This window comes from Littorina saxatilis, linkage group LG2 (genome assembly GCF_037325665.1).
Source record: "Littorina saxatilis isolate snail1 linkage group LG2, US_GU_Lsax_2.0, whole genome shotgun sequence".
Taxonomy (NCBI): Eukaryota; Metazoa; Mollusca; class Gastropoda; order Littorinimorpha; family Littorinidae; genus Littorina; species Littorina saxatilis.
The window spans coordinates 90,197,832-90,213,003 of record NC_090246.1 but is presented as its reverse complement, the minus strand read 5'-3'; the positions used below and the strand labels follow the sequence as shown (position 1 = coordinate 90,213,003).

At 41.0% G+C, this 15,172-nt stretch overlaps 2 protein-coding genes across 4 annotated transcripts in view; both read right to left on the bottom strand.

The window, feature by feature from the left end:
- LOC138960118 (myosin-IIIb-like) overlaps window positions 1-11,918 on the bottom strand; it is a 105,971-nt gene extending 94,053 nt beyond the window's left edge. For all 3 annotated transcript variants that reach the window (XM_070331867.1, XM_070331868.1, XM_070331869.1), the window contains exon 1: window positions 11,792-11,918. The gene's annotated coding sequence lies outside the window, so the exon portion shown is untranslated. The remainder of the gene's footprint in view (window positions 1-11,791) is intronic.
- A 766-nt stretch (window positions 11,919-12,684) lies between these two features.
- LOC138960117 (gamma-glutamyl hydrolase-like) overlaps window positions 12,685-15,172 on the bottom strand; it is a 10,860-nt gene continuing 8,372 nt past the window's right edge. Inside the window, exon 8 of the mRNA XM_070331866.1 lies at window positions 12,685-13,856. Coding sequence (XP_070187967.1) covers window positions 13,726-13,856 — 131 coding nt within the window. The 3' untranslated portion in view covers window positions 12,685-13,725. The remainder of the gene's footprint in view (window positions 13,857-15,172) is intronic.

The following is a 15,172-nucleotide window of genomic DNA, read 5'->3' as shown; positions in this document are numbered from 1 at the left end:
TCCGCCCCTGCCGCCAGGGTGGACATCCCCCTGGGCCACCACTGGCAACCACCCCCCCCTCCTCTTCGCCTAGTCCGGCCCTGGTGTGTGTGTGTGTGTGTGTGTGTGTCTGTGCGTGTGTGTGTAGAGCGATTCAGACCAAACTACTGGACCGATCTTTATGAAATTTGACATGAGAGTTCCTGGGAATGATATCTCCGGACGTTTTTTTCTTTTTTTCGATAAATACTTTTGATGACGTCATATCCGGCTTTTTGTAAAAGTTGAGGCGGCACTGTCACACCCTCATTTTTCAATCAAATTGACTTTGGTATTGCATTTCAGCTTGGTGGCTTAAAAATTAATTAATGACTTTGGCCATTAAAAATCTGAAAATTGTAATAACATTTTTTTTTATATAAAACGATCCAAATTTACGTTCATCTTATTCTACATCATTTCCTGATTCCAAAAACATATAAATATGTTATATTTGGATTAAAAACAAGCTCTGAAAATTAAAAATATAAAAATTATGATCAAAATTAAATTTCCAAAATCGATTTAAAAACAATTTCATCTTATTCCTTGTCGGTTCCTGATTCCAAAAACATATAGATATGATATGTTTGGATTAAAAACACGCTCAGAAAGTTAAAACGAAGAGAGGTACAGAAAAGCGTGCTATGCAGCACAGCGAAACCACTACCGCGCTGAACAGGCTCGTCAGTTTCACTCCGTTTTGCACAAGCGGCGGACTACGGTCATTGTGAAAAAATGCAGTGCGTTCCGTTTCATTCTGTGAGTTCCACAGCTTGACTAAATGTAGTAATTTCGCCTTACTCGACTTGTTTTTTCTTTTCTTCAACCTCTTTCCATCAAAAACCTCTTTCTGCTCTACCTCCCCACTCCACCCCCATCCTACTCTTCTCTTCACCAACAAAGTGTTGCTCTGTGAAGAAAAAAAAACAGAAAATACTTTGTCGCATACATTATAATGACTTTACAAATAAATCCGAATGAACAGTTCCTCCCTCGTCCCCCCACCCCATCACTCTCACTCTCCCATTTAATCAAGAGCAGGTAGGTAAATCTGATTATGTTCTGGGTTTTTTTTTACTCTTAGTACCTGAGTAAAAAAAAAAACTGGCACAGAATGTGATACATACGCAGAAGTGTTTCAACCTTACTTAAGTAAAATAGAAAGAATGAAATACAGTTAATACACATACATGTTAAAACGGCATTTTTATCATCATAATTTGTGAACGAACAAAACAAAATGAGAGATTTGAGGGAGAAAAAAACCCTGAAAAACAAAGGGTCAGAGACAAAGACAGACACAAATAAACACTGTGATCCTTCCTTCCCTCTTGGAGTTTGCTGTCCAAACCAATGTGCCATTGCGACTATATTTGAACACTGCGCCTGGGAAAACAATCCCGCATTGCTCAGAGAAACAAAGGTTGCAACAAGTTGTGTCCATGGCAGAAGGGATGAGAGGGGGCAGGAGGTGGGGGGCGGGGGGGGGCAAGCGAGAAAGAGAAGTAAAGCGAAAGAGAGAGATACACGACAAACAAGGAGACACACAGAAACAGAGAGGGTGGAGGGAGAAGAATTGGGAGAGCGACAAACAGACAAACACCCCTACTTTGCACAACGATGATTACTTGTGATTCACCCCTGACATAAGAACTGAAAACTAAATCCTGCCAGCATATCATCACTAATAATAAAGAAGAATCGGAGGCACCAACGTCACATATAAAACCATTATAAGCATAATGTCCATCCATAATCGCTCTTCTGTTGGACGGCACCGTCAGTACAAAATTATTGTCCTAATAGGCATTCTCACATGAGACTGCAACTGTACCATGACTATTTTTGATTTACTCCGCAGTGAGGACAACACTAGGCAACATAATTATGTTCACAAATCAGAAAGTAGGAGCTAACCACGTCATATAATTATCAAATCAGTAAGTATAGTTTCCTTGTTCGCTCTTCGGTTAGACGGCAACACAAAATGATGTGATAAATAGGTATTCTTGCCTCAGATCACAACTGTACAGCGGAAACGACGCAAAACACACTAACCACCTTCTTACACCCCGTGCACTTGGAACTTAAACAGTACAGCCCTTCCCACAAAAACTGATGGAAAAGCAAAATACGATGAAGAACAACCAGACATGCAACGATTTCCACTTTTCATTTCTATTTTTGTATCCCGCAAAATAACCGTCACAAATCGTTTAGCATTATGCGAGATGTATAAAACGACATTTCTATCATAAGCAAATTAATCACGAAGGCTGAAATGGCAACTCTAGTGTTACAACTAGACTCTGCTTGTGGCAAAAAGATCGGGTAGCCAGTACTTGCAAACACGCTTTACTTCTCCATGGCTCTGCAGAGTAAAGGTTTGTTATGCCCCATTGAGTGGCCAATAACACACCGCACAACCTCGACGAAAGGATTTGATCATGTTGCCGTGAACTTCAATGTGCAAGTGAAAGTGGTAGGGAAAGGGATTTTTTTCGGGGGGGGGGGGGGGGGGAGGGGGAGGATGTTTTGGGGTTAGGAAAGGACGCAGTTGGGCAGTGTGTGTGTGTGTGTGTGTGTGTGTGTAGAAAGAGAGAAATAGAGAGAGAGAGAGATAGAGAGAGAGAGAGAGAGAGAGAGAGAGAGAGAGAGAGAGAGAGAGAGAGAGAGAGAGAGAGAGAGAGAGAGAGAGAGAGGCACACAAAGAGAATACAGAGGGACAAACAGGCAGGGTGACTGACAGACATCGGACAGCCGAACAGATCGAACACCAGGCAGACAAAACAGACACAGAGAGAAGGGCGGGGGGCACACACAAAAGGATACAGAGACAGACAGAACAACCGAATAACAATCAACAAGAAGCAACAAAAACGCGGGCGCGCAAGTAACTATACTTCTTCCTCACATCCCCACACACTCTTTACTCCTCTAGTCCCCTCAAACATTTTAAGTGTTGACACTACATACAAAAACAACGAAAAAATGTTCCAGACACAAAGTCTAACCCAAGCATCAAATGATCAATATTGTTCTTTCTTTCTTTATTTGGTGTTTAACGTCGTTTTCAACCGTTCAAGGTTATATCGCGACAGATCAATATTGTTGGTGTGTACACAACCTCAAATCCGACAAGAGCATCTTCACAACGGCAAATTTGCTATGTTCTTGCGTTGCGCTCAAGAGCTGTTTTCTTCTCAAATCAATCAAATCCCCCTGTACATTCGCGTCTTCAAAAGGTCAAACAGATGCACAATCTCAGAGATTTTCTTGCTTGGGAAAAAGCAAAACGCATTGATTTTTTATTCTTGTGACAAAAGGCGAATAAGACTGTCCTCACATTTTCGTGTGTGTGTTTTTTTGTGTGTGTTTTTTTTGGTTGCAAATATGCGTGTGAGCGTGTACGTGTGAGAGAGAGAGAGAGAGAGAGAGAGAGTGGGAGTGTGTGTGTGTGTGTGTGTGTGTGTGTGTGTGTGTGTGTGTGTGTGTGTGTGTGTGTGTGTGTGTGTGCACGAGTGTACGTGCGTTTGTGTCAACGCATACGTAAGCGTGTGTTCTTATTTTAAGAGTACCACCAATTAAAGCTAAAAATCACACAGCGTACAGTAATGTGACGACAGCATACGATTTATTGTAAGTATCGAACAATGTCTGCATTAAAACTTCTCAATGTCACCATGTCGCTATTTGCTCGGCGATGTGCATACAGCTGTGACAGTGTCGAGAAAAAAATGATAAAAAAGAGATACTAAACTGTATGTTTGTTACACTTGATTTCTCTGTTTTTCTGTCTGTCTTTCTTTTCTCAGTTTTTTTTGTCTGTCTGTCTTTTTTTTTTACATATATAGATATCCGTTCCTTTCTGTTATTAGTTTTCCCTTTTTTCGTTTGTTATTCCTTTCTTTAAGAATCGACATTGTATACTATTAATTGAAAAAAACGATTGCCCAAACAAAAAAGTACTGTTCTGGTTTCTTTTGTACTTTTTTTTCTTTTTCTTTCTTTCCTCTTATTCTCTGATAAGGGGGTGACAGCAAACACATTGTGTTCTTCGACTGCATCAAAGGCATAATCGTGACATTCTGGAGAGAAAAAAAATACTCACAGCCCATACATGTCTCTGTCTGCATATCAAAATGTCTTCGGATTCAGTTGTGTGCATACAAGCAGTTTCACATCATGCACTTGAAAAACATGACAACAAGTCATAGTAAGCTTTAATCTCCATAAGTCTTGATCAAATCAAATTAAAATGCGATGTTGCAAACAGTTGTCGATTTCTACGGGTTTTTTCTCTATTTTTTTCAACAATGCGGAAGCGTTTACAAGTTTAACTCCATCCTGCATCTGTTTGAATCGCATTCCATCAAGATCCCCGTAGCGCAAAAACTAGGCCGGTAAGATCTCAAGTGTCAACACCTATCGGCGAACTTTTTGTTAGAAGCTTTACATTTGTTATACGTGTACATAATGACCTGGTTATCTGGACTCAGTCTCACCCTGGGGTACTTCTTCTTCTCCTTCTACTTCAATTGTTGCTTTTAACTCCCATCCTGTTTGTCTGCTTATCAGGTTACACCAGCGTCTTCATTTTTCTTCAAAAGGAAAGAGGGTACACATGTATACAAGTGCTTTTAATTTCCATATATTATAATTATATTATAGTACTTTCTACGATGTTGGTCCCCTTCTGTGGGAACAGCAGAAGACAAAATTTAAAATTTGTTGTGGCTGTTGAAATTGTGAATTATACAGAGTATATATACTATTTTAAATGTAGTTAGTGTATGAAGTTTCAAACCACTAGCTTTAACCAAAATTAAACCGGCACGGTTGGCCTAGTGGTAAGGCGTCCGCCCCGTGATCTGGAGGTCGTGGGTTCGAACCCCGGCCAAATCATACCTAAGACTTTAAAATTGGCAATCTAGTGGCTGCTCCGCCTGGCGTCTGGCATTATGGGGTTAGTGATAGGACTGGTTGGTGCGGTGTCAGAATAATGTGACTGGGTGAGACATGAAGCCGGAGCTGCGACTTCTGTCTTGTGTGTGGCGCACGTTATATGTCAAAGCAGCACCGCCCTGATATGGCCCTTCGTGGTCGGCTGGGCGTTAAACAAACAAACAAAAATTAAGAAACTGATCAATTTCCAATTTTTGACCGGAACTCGACCCAGCCTTGACCTGGAAACTTGACGAAGGTCAATCAGACTTGCGTTATTGACGCTAGAATTAAGTGCAGATGCAAGGCACTAAATTCGTAAACATTCGAAAAATGTCAATGCTATTTTTTTTTCTATCGATTACTTACGTCAGAAACTTGGCAGCGATATTAGTTCATGCTGTTAGAAGCGATAGATTTAACAGAGGGCGGGGTATTACCGCACGCAAGTTGGTATTTGTGACCTTAATATTAATATTAACAGCATAACGGTTGTTACATTTGTGACACCATGATTATGACAAACTTTAACTTAGCATTGATTTTACTGTAACAGTTCTAACTTAACTTATCAGGTACATTTCCTCCAGTACAATAATTCGAAAAGTGATTCAGTTTCCGTTGAAAGCTTTACCCTACTTTAACCTCGCGCGATGCATTAACGGTCACACACAAAAATCATTCTATTGTTGATGCACAGTTATAGCTAAACCTTATTTTCGAATAGTTTCTGTCAGTCAACGAATGTTACTTTTGACTGACCTTTATGCAGATGACCACCGACACTTTTCCCAATGAACTGTTGAATGACCGACACAGGCAGGCAAAACCGATTCTTACACGGAATCAGTCAGAGCAGCAATGCAGGTAACATCGCGGATTCTAAACCAGAAGTCAGAAGCTGAAAATCTTAATTTTTCAAACATGTCCATGCACAGTAGAAGCCCTTTACTTTTTCCACCTTCAGGGCAAGTAAGCACAACTGGGCTTGTTCCGACACTGGCAAGTACGTGAGAAATCCGTTCACGGGTGGAAATCCACCTAAGGAGAAGAGATTTTAAATTCCACGTTTGAAACGTATCTCACAGATCTTCTGCACACAAAAAAAGCATGAATAATTTTCAACTTGGACAACAATAGTTTCATTTATCTGGATGACCGAACTTTCATACGGAAATATATATCGCAACAACACACACAAACACACAATTTCTACCTTACACACTTCAAGCCAACAGCATTGTAACTCCCAGCACGACCAGCACTAAAACCACGGCAACCGAAAGCTAACCTTGACTGTGCTAACGTTTACTTGACTCAAGTAACACTCGGACACGTTAAACATTCATGTGTGCTACTTCTAAAAGCAAGGATTCACAACACAAAAAACGGGCTATTCTTGTCAAAGCAATTACTAGCTCTCGTCTTGAAGAAAAACATATTTCTGAAGCTATTAATTGTGGACGGATACACAGACAAATTACATGCACCAGCATTCGCCGACTATCAACTCAGTAGAGAACATAGTTTGTTAAATGTTATCCAAGATTAATGAGGATGGGTCGATTATAGAGTACTTCTCTTGACCACGAAGTGATTTACACGCTGGTATCAACAAAGGCAGAATAATCGTTGTGAAAATAAACACCTGACCACATACAGCGCAATATCGACCTTCGGCTAGTCTGACTCACAGGGTGGGATCTTCTACGTCAATTTACGGCCAAAGTGAAAGAAACAGACACCATATAGCCGATATAGGCGTGTCTGGAAAGCCACATGTGTTATCCCATGATCATGCTCAACATTTGCATTGGGGAAAAAAGGAAGTGGAGAAATGTGTATACATTTGGTATAGAAGACATGGCCTGCGCAGAAGTATGAATTCTAATGCAGAGTACAAATTAAGGTATAAACCAAAAGCCGATTGCGTGAACGTCTGTGCTACTGTGTCTGTGTGACTTTCTATTTGTGTGGCTGTGTGCTCATCCATTTGTCTGTGTATGTATTCCTGTGCGTAAGTGGGGTGTTATATAAGTATATAGGCCTACGTACGGTGTAAGTCCGTGTCTGTGTTTCTCTGTCTCTGCCTCTCAGTCTGTATAGTGTGTGAACACTTGAAATTGTGTTAAAGTGTACCACCCTGTTGATATGACTTCATTGATACTATCAGCTGCTCAGATTTATTCTGGGAGTAGAAATTTAAGAAGCTCGTGTGCTTGTACAGACCAGTTGTGACATACAAATTATCTTTCTTGCGTGGGACAACCAGGATGGTATGTTGCAGTTGTGGCGAACTGGCAAGCAGTCATAACAGATATCATGTTACCAGTGATTGTGAATTGTGTAGTCAATTATCGATGGTCAAAGTCTGAACATTTGCAGCTGAGGACACACACACACACACACACACACACACACACGTGCACGCACGCACATAAACGTAAAACACACACACACACACACACACACACACACGCACATGGACAAACACACAACGTACACACTGACACACACACATACCAACACATGCATGGACAAACACACACACCCACACCCTACAAAGCGCTGGTTTTACATTTCATTATGCAGGGTAAGTCAACAGGTTTAAATTGTAACTCAAGTTACGCTTTGGAGAGAATGTGCAGAGTAATAATAGGTTTCCCCTGCGCACCGAATAACAATAGCGATGGCCCAGCCGAAACAGAGAACAGACCACATTACGTTCACTCCCTGCACCATTGTGCGAGATAAATAAATGAAATCCCACAACTAATTCATGTAAGCTTACATCACGATTATCTAAGTTCACATGCATTGGTATTGCATCAACCCGATTTCAACGCACGGATTGCCGGCAAAGAACACACCAAATACGGCAAAATAAATCACACTGACTACGGTTGTCTGATTACGCATGGAATGGTTAATAGACTATTATATCGTTTGGCTGATTTAAAAGTAAGAATCGCCAATTTGGATTGCCTATTTACGTAAGGCCAGACGAGAATAATGGCTTCAAATTATTTAACAGCACGTAACCTAATATAATTAACACGTAAAGCACCGTGGGGACTGTCTAACGAAAGAGCTCTACAGCTAAGTAAGAATTTCTTCAGAAGTAAATACACGAATCGGTTTCAATGTGTCTAACTATAGAACACATGTGTGACTGTGAATAATTAGTTTCTAAAATTGACGGGTAGCGTGGGAAGGAGTGCTCGCTGTAATTCCGTTTACTTCCTTGTCGAGTCGAACAGTCCCACTCCCAACCGGACGAATGCCTGTAATTCATTTGAAGCTTTTGTCCATTTTAATAGAGATCGATGACTCAATCTCGATTTCTAAAGAAGAGTGGTTTTTTTTTCGTTTTTTTAGCAATGTATTCGGTTCTCCTCTTTGTTGCCTCTGAAATTATCTTCATTCCGATGGTCGAAAATCAACTATAACTGAGTCCCCTTACTGGCTATCAGAGGAGGAAATTCTGATGTGAAGCACAATACCCGAACATAAAGTAAATAAATACAGTGAAACCTCTGTTTTAGGATCTTCGCGTTCGAGACGGCTCTCTTCGTAAAGGCTATAAATGATCTAATCTACCCCCATTTACGACACCACCCCCTTCTTATACCTTTCTTTCTTTATTTGGTGTTTAACGTCGTTTTCAACCACGAAGGTTATATCGCGACGGGGAAAGGGGGGAGACGGGGGGTTTCTCATACCTTATTTCCTCATATTTTTGGAGGTCTCCAAAGGGGCGTTCCACTGCAACTATACTTGGTCACTCCGTCTTATCCAAGAGACCATACATGAACTAACCCTCTCGGTGTAACAGGACAATAACACTCGATAATCAATCTTGTTCAAACAGAGAAATAAATACCTCATCAGCAATTCTCTCTCTAATGACTGTATACAATCTCATCACTGCAGCACATTTTCCTGGCAAAAGTTGACAAGAGACACAGAGAGCAATCTGTTCAAACACGGCGGACAGCGAACAACAAGAAGAAGAACTTGAACACGGCGGACACATCGCGACGGTGATCACGGAGGGGGTCGGGCCGATTAAGACAGCCAGTAAGCCCAGTCAAACCCCAAACCAACTGGGATGAGCTATCTTCAGTCTGTTAAACTAAAAAAAGCTTTAAAAACTTGAGAATTACGCTGGTAATATCCTATGTTTACTCTTTCCTTCTGCTTCTTTTATATTGAGGTCTCAAAAGGGGGGCTCCCCTTTTAACTACTTGGTCAATCCTCATTCAAGAGGCCCTGAATGACCTTACAGGGCATAAATACTCAAGACTAAATCAATCTCGTTCAAACAGAGAAATGCTCATTCAGCAATTCCTCTTCAGTTCAAATGACTACTAACGGCTCTCTTCATCACTGTTCCCAACACATTCGACAAGAGACATAAGTTTACACTCCAGAGAGCAATCTGTTCAAACACGGACATGTCACGAAGCTGATCGGAGGGGGTCGGGCCGATTAAGGCCCCAGATAAGCCCCAGTCAACCCCCAAACCAACGGGGATGAGCTATCTTCAGCCGGTCAAACTTTAAAGCCAGGTTATCGTCAAATCCTTGGTCTCCACCCAAGCGATCATACAACCAGCTCTTTCTCTGTGTGTTGACACGAGGAGATCACACAAAGGTTGAGCGGGACAGACACCCACGTAAATATTCCCTGTGCAAAACTCTGTGCTGAGCCTTCACAACATAGCTGGATCTTCAGGGTTAATGATCAGGTTTCGTACTGCTGATATTAGGTTAAAAATTACCTTGGGCTTGGCGAGATATTATCAGGTGTGTGAACTGGTATGTGCAGTGATTGTGATTTGTTACAGTGGTCTATTTGTTCTTAGGGGATTCATTTTCTCAGGTGTGGAGATGATTTTATTGACAGTGTGTCTTACTGCACATAAAATGCTTCTGGAACATAATTGGAGGCTACAAATAAACGGCTACACATTTGCAAATATGTGTGTGTGTGTGTGTGTGTGTGTGTGTGCGTGCGTCAGTGCGTGTGTGTGTCTGTGTGTGCGTGTGTGTATGTGTGGTAGCAGGGGTGGGGGTAGAAATGTATAGGTATGCACAAATACCATATTTAGTTACTTACATTCTAAGAGTCTGTCAGTGTCAGGTGAAGCAAAATCAAGAAACAGGGAAATGGTACTAGGGATTTAGACAGATGTACTTTGAAACATGAGGAATAGACAAAATGAATGGAACAAACTTATAGTTAAATACACATAACATTTTAAACTGAATGCTCAACAGGTATGTAATGTCTCATCAAGCTCATGGAAGATTTTGACACAAAATATGACGTTTACCTCCATCGCTCCAAATTCAGCCAAACTGCATGTGATTTTTACTACACACACACCAACAAATATTTTGACAAATTTTAACAGTATCAATCATTAAACTGTCACACAATTAGTGAATTACATAGCTTAGTTCTTGATTTTTAGAACTCGACCTGACATTCAGCATCATGAAATAGAGGGTGGGAATGGAGGGGGAATTAAAGAAAAGCGTCCATTATTCATATAAATTTCAAAGTTTTGAAATGAAGAAGAAAAATAGCCAAGAACATGAGGACGAGGTGGGATTACCTGAGCATTCCATACTGAACTACAGCAGTGTCTCTGTGAGAATGATTATGTATCTTAACTACAACTATGTGGGCAAAATGTGATGTTTGACATAGCCCCATATTCTGCAATATCCTGGAAAAAAATAATAGTTAAATAAAAAGGTTTTGCAATATACGGTGAACAAAAGTGTGCAAGTTGCATGCAAGGCTCATAAAATACTGCAGTCTGAGTCACTGCTGCCAATCATAAAAGTTAATTCCGTTAAAAATTGTCTGTTCCTGACAGTGGATGTGAGGGTCGATAAGGGCCTGGATTTAAGATGTGTAAATATGATACTGCAGTGCATAGAGCCTGCTTTATGATGATGTTTCACACACGTAGGAACATGTTTTTAGGCAGCAATGTTTTTAACAGTTATGCTTGCTGAAGATGTTGTCCGGATGTTATGTCCTGAGAGCCATTAAGTGATTTACATTACCCACGCTCTAGAAAAGCTATAAGTTATTGTTACTTTAAGTTGGTAAATCAAACCTGCCCTAAATTCAATCACTCACTTCCAAATGTTTACACTTCAGTCTTGAGAGAAAACTGGGGTGTCTATTTCAGTATTTGGACTGAAAAGCTGTGTTTACTTCAGGGAGAATAATATAATACAACAAAACCTCAGGATACATCCACATCAAAACGACTATAAAAGACAGCAAAGAGATATATAGACAAGGCGAACACACAGCCAGAGTAAGAGTTATACCCAATGTGTGTGTGTGTGTGTGTGTGTGTGTGTGTGTGTGTGTGTGTGCGTGCGTGTGCGTGTGCGTGTGCGTGTGCGTGTGTGTGCGTGTGCGTATGTGTTCAGAATAACACAACAACGTTTCTGAATGCGACCACTGAACCACGGTCTACAGCCGCCAGCTGAGCACAACTTTCGAAATAAATGGGTTGTTTTGATCATTGAATCAACAGAATTATAACCTCAAATTTCATTCCGACTACATAGGGCAGGAGTAATGATGCCGCACTTACTAAATAAACCACCCCAGTGTATTTACAACCACTCGAGACTAGCGCGGTGAGGTATCGATTTTCAGTAGAGACGCCGCCCTTCCCCCTCGTTCGATAACAACACAGAGCCATGTTCCTCTGCCTGTAACATCTGAGCCGATCCAACAAATTTCAAGAATACTAATGTTAAAAACAAGTAATTGAACTCAAAACACATACCTTCATTGTGATGTTTTGTCCAAATGATTCCAAAATCTCGTCTGTTTTGCTTCAACATTCTTCTGAAAGTAGAGAAACTTGTCAACGCAGCAGACAGCACCCGCCATGACCCCGACCCGGATCATAGTGTTGCGCATGCTCAGTCGTGTTCGGCCTCGTGGTTACCTTCGACGCGGGGGTGTTTGCATACGGAACCGAAAGTACACTGGCATGTTTGTTTGGTACACAGTAAGTTTGCATTCGTTGCAGTGCAGGAATAATGGTTTATTTTGGATTGATGTGTTTGACTTGTTGCGTTGTTTCAAAGTCTAAAACCGGTAAAGCTTCAAAGCTTGTTTTGATGTTTGTTTGCATTCACTTTCCCTGACTAGATTTTGCTGCCCGACAACTTCACTGTGCTCAGGTCTGAGTATGAGGAGTGCTACCAGCAGCAGTACAATTGACACGCAGGCAAAAACAGTGGCCAAGCTGTAATCGTATGGGGGTTGATTGCCGTATTTATGATACTGTATTTTTTTATTTTTTTTTATTTTTGTTTTTTGACTGTGCAAGTCTATCTCAGTGTTTCTTGCTTGTTTTTATTTTTTTTTATTTTTTTTTTATAGTTTGTTTGACTCTTTCTTTCTTTTTTCGATACTTGCCCGTTTGTTTGTTTATGTGTCTGCTATTTGTTTGTTTGTTTGTTTGTTTGTCTGCTGTTTGTTTGTTTGTTTGTTTGTTTGTTTATTTGTTTGTTTATTTGTTTGTTTGTTTGTTTTTTGCTTTTTGTTTGTTTGTTCGTTTGCTTGTTTGCACTGATACGAGCATGGCTGTCTGTCCGTTTATCTCAGTTTCAGGCAGAGAAAGACAGACCAAAACGCGAACAACAAATGCATTTTTTCTCTCCAAATTGCTGTAATAATTATACATCCCTATATACGAACTTTCAAAATTGAAAAGAGGTCACAGCGTTATCGGGGACTATCGTCTTCCGGAAGGTGTTATCATGATCAATTCTTGTCTCGGCACAGCAGCTGCCTGATCATGAGTTCATCAAATTAATATTAAAGTCACACAAGGTAATTATTCTTCACTGGTGAAATTTGATTGCGTTTCCGACTTTAAAACTTTTTATTTTTTTAAGTTGAACAGGATTGAAGTTGAAAAACCGAATGGTGTCACTTTATTTTGACGTTGACACTGTCTGTGTCTACGTACGATCGATACGGTACGTGGTTCTGTGCTTGTCTGAAAGACAATTGACGGAATGACAGACACTAAAAATATTATTCCACAAGACGATCAGACGCTCAAAGGACCAACTAAAAAACAATTCAGATAAAGTTCCAAACTTTACTCAAACTTAAGAAAGAAAAATAGCTTGTGCGTTGATAATCAGAAATTACCTACATGCATTTTGTTTCAAGTTTACTTCCCATAACAACAACACGCCGTGTTAGATTCACGATGGATGCACATGCCATGGAAGTGAAACAAAATAGTTCCCATATCAAACACATGACTGCACATTTCGCAATGATTTATGTGGTGAAAGTGCCAGGACAACATTAACACCACAGGAGCTTGTATCAAAGCGCCGGTCGATCTACTCCTCAATCCTTCCTGTACTATTACTACTAATAATCATTCAAATGCTGGTGGTGAATACTAGTAATAGTACAGGGAGGACAAACGAGTAGATCGAACGGTGCTTTGATACCAGCTCCTGCGGACAACGCTGTTTTCTCAGGCGTTGACAGAGGATACAATCGAGTCGTCCAAGAAATATTCACATGCCATGTACATTCAATCACAAGTGAATGAAATACTGTATTATAATAGACTTCGGATTTTATATGATCGATGTGGCGAAACTGACAGTGTTTTTAGTGGGGTGTTTTTTTTGTAGGCCTGCTGCTTTCCAGACGGTGACAAACTGAGACACAGACACATGTCTAGTTGTGAGTACTGTTGAAGTAGTAGCGCTGGACGTACGTTCCGTCATTCAGGTAGAACAGCCGGTGTTTTTCTATCATGCTGTTCGCCTCATCCTCTGGGTCTGTGAAGCGATGCTTGTTGCGTCGTGCTACGAACAAAAGAAACAAAATCAATCAATCAATCAATATGAGGCTTATATCGCGCGTATTCCGTGGGTACAGTTCTAAGCGCAGGGATTTTTTTTTTTTAATGCAATTTATATCGCGCACATATTCAAGGCGCAGGGATTTATTTATGCCGTGTGAGATGGAATGTTTTTTACACAATACATCACGCATTCACATCGGCCAGCAGATCGCAGCCATTTCGGCGCATATCCTACTTTTCACGGCCTATTATTCCAAGTCACACGGGTATTTTGGTGGACATTTTTATCTATGCCTATACAATTTTGCCAGGAAAGACCCTTTTGTCAATCGTGGGATCTTTAACGTGCACACCCCAATGTAGTGTACACGAAGGGACCTCGGTTTTTCGTCTCATCCGACAGACTAGCACTTGAACCCACCACCTAGGTTAGGAAAAGGGGGAGAAAATTGCTAACGCCCTGACCCAGGGTCAGTCGAACTCGCAACCTCTCGCTTCCGAGCGCAAGTGCGTTACCACTCGGCCACAAAAGTATTTTTGTAATAAGAATATATTTAGAATCAGTAAAAAAAATGTTTTAAAGTATGCGTTCTGAACATGTGATATTGAAACTGCTGTTCAAGTTTTCAATTCCCTTTTCTCAGAGTAGATTGCTAATGATACCTCCCTGCCGGTGTGGGCCATAATTTCGATCACCATCGATCTAGGCCTATACGTGGGGTCAGAGTGTCCTTCCATTTGGATAGATCCTCAATAAAATAAGTAAATGTCTCGATTGCTTTCTGTGCAGAATTGGCATTTTCTGCTGAATTCATTTTACAGATTGACATAGGTATCACTTACAAAATTAGGTCAGCGGTTAAAGAATGATAAGGTTCCGGATTAAGCCCCCCTCGGAAAAGATCCTGCAATCCATATCAGAGTTCGGAAAACACGAAAATACCAAGCATGGATCCCCCGAACGCGACGTATGGCTGCCTAAATCAGTGGCAGGGCGAAAACGGCCAAACACGTAAAAGCAGTGGGAGTTTCAACCCATGAACGAAAAAGAAGAAGAGGACCTTAGTAATCCTTAAGCCTGTCCTTAACTGGGCGAAGTCGACGTCGCGAAGTATACTTCTGCGAAGCTGGCCGCACGGAGCTTTAGCACTGAGTTTTCAGTAAAAAGACTTCGTGAAGCTGGCCGCACGGAGCTTTAGCACTGAGTTTTCAGTAAAAAGACTTCGTGAAGCTGGCCGCACGGAGCTTTAGCACTGAGTTTTCAGTAAAAAGACTTCGTGAAGCTGGCCGCACGGAGCTTTAGCACTGAGTTTTCAG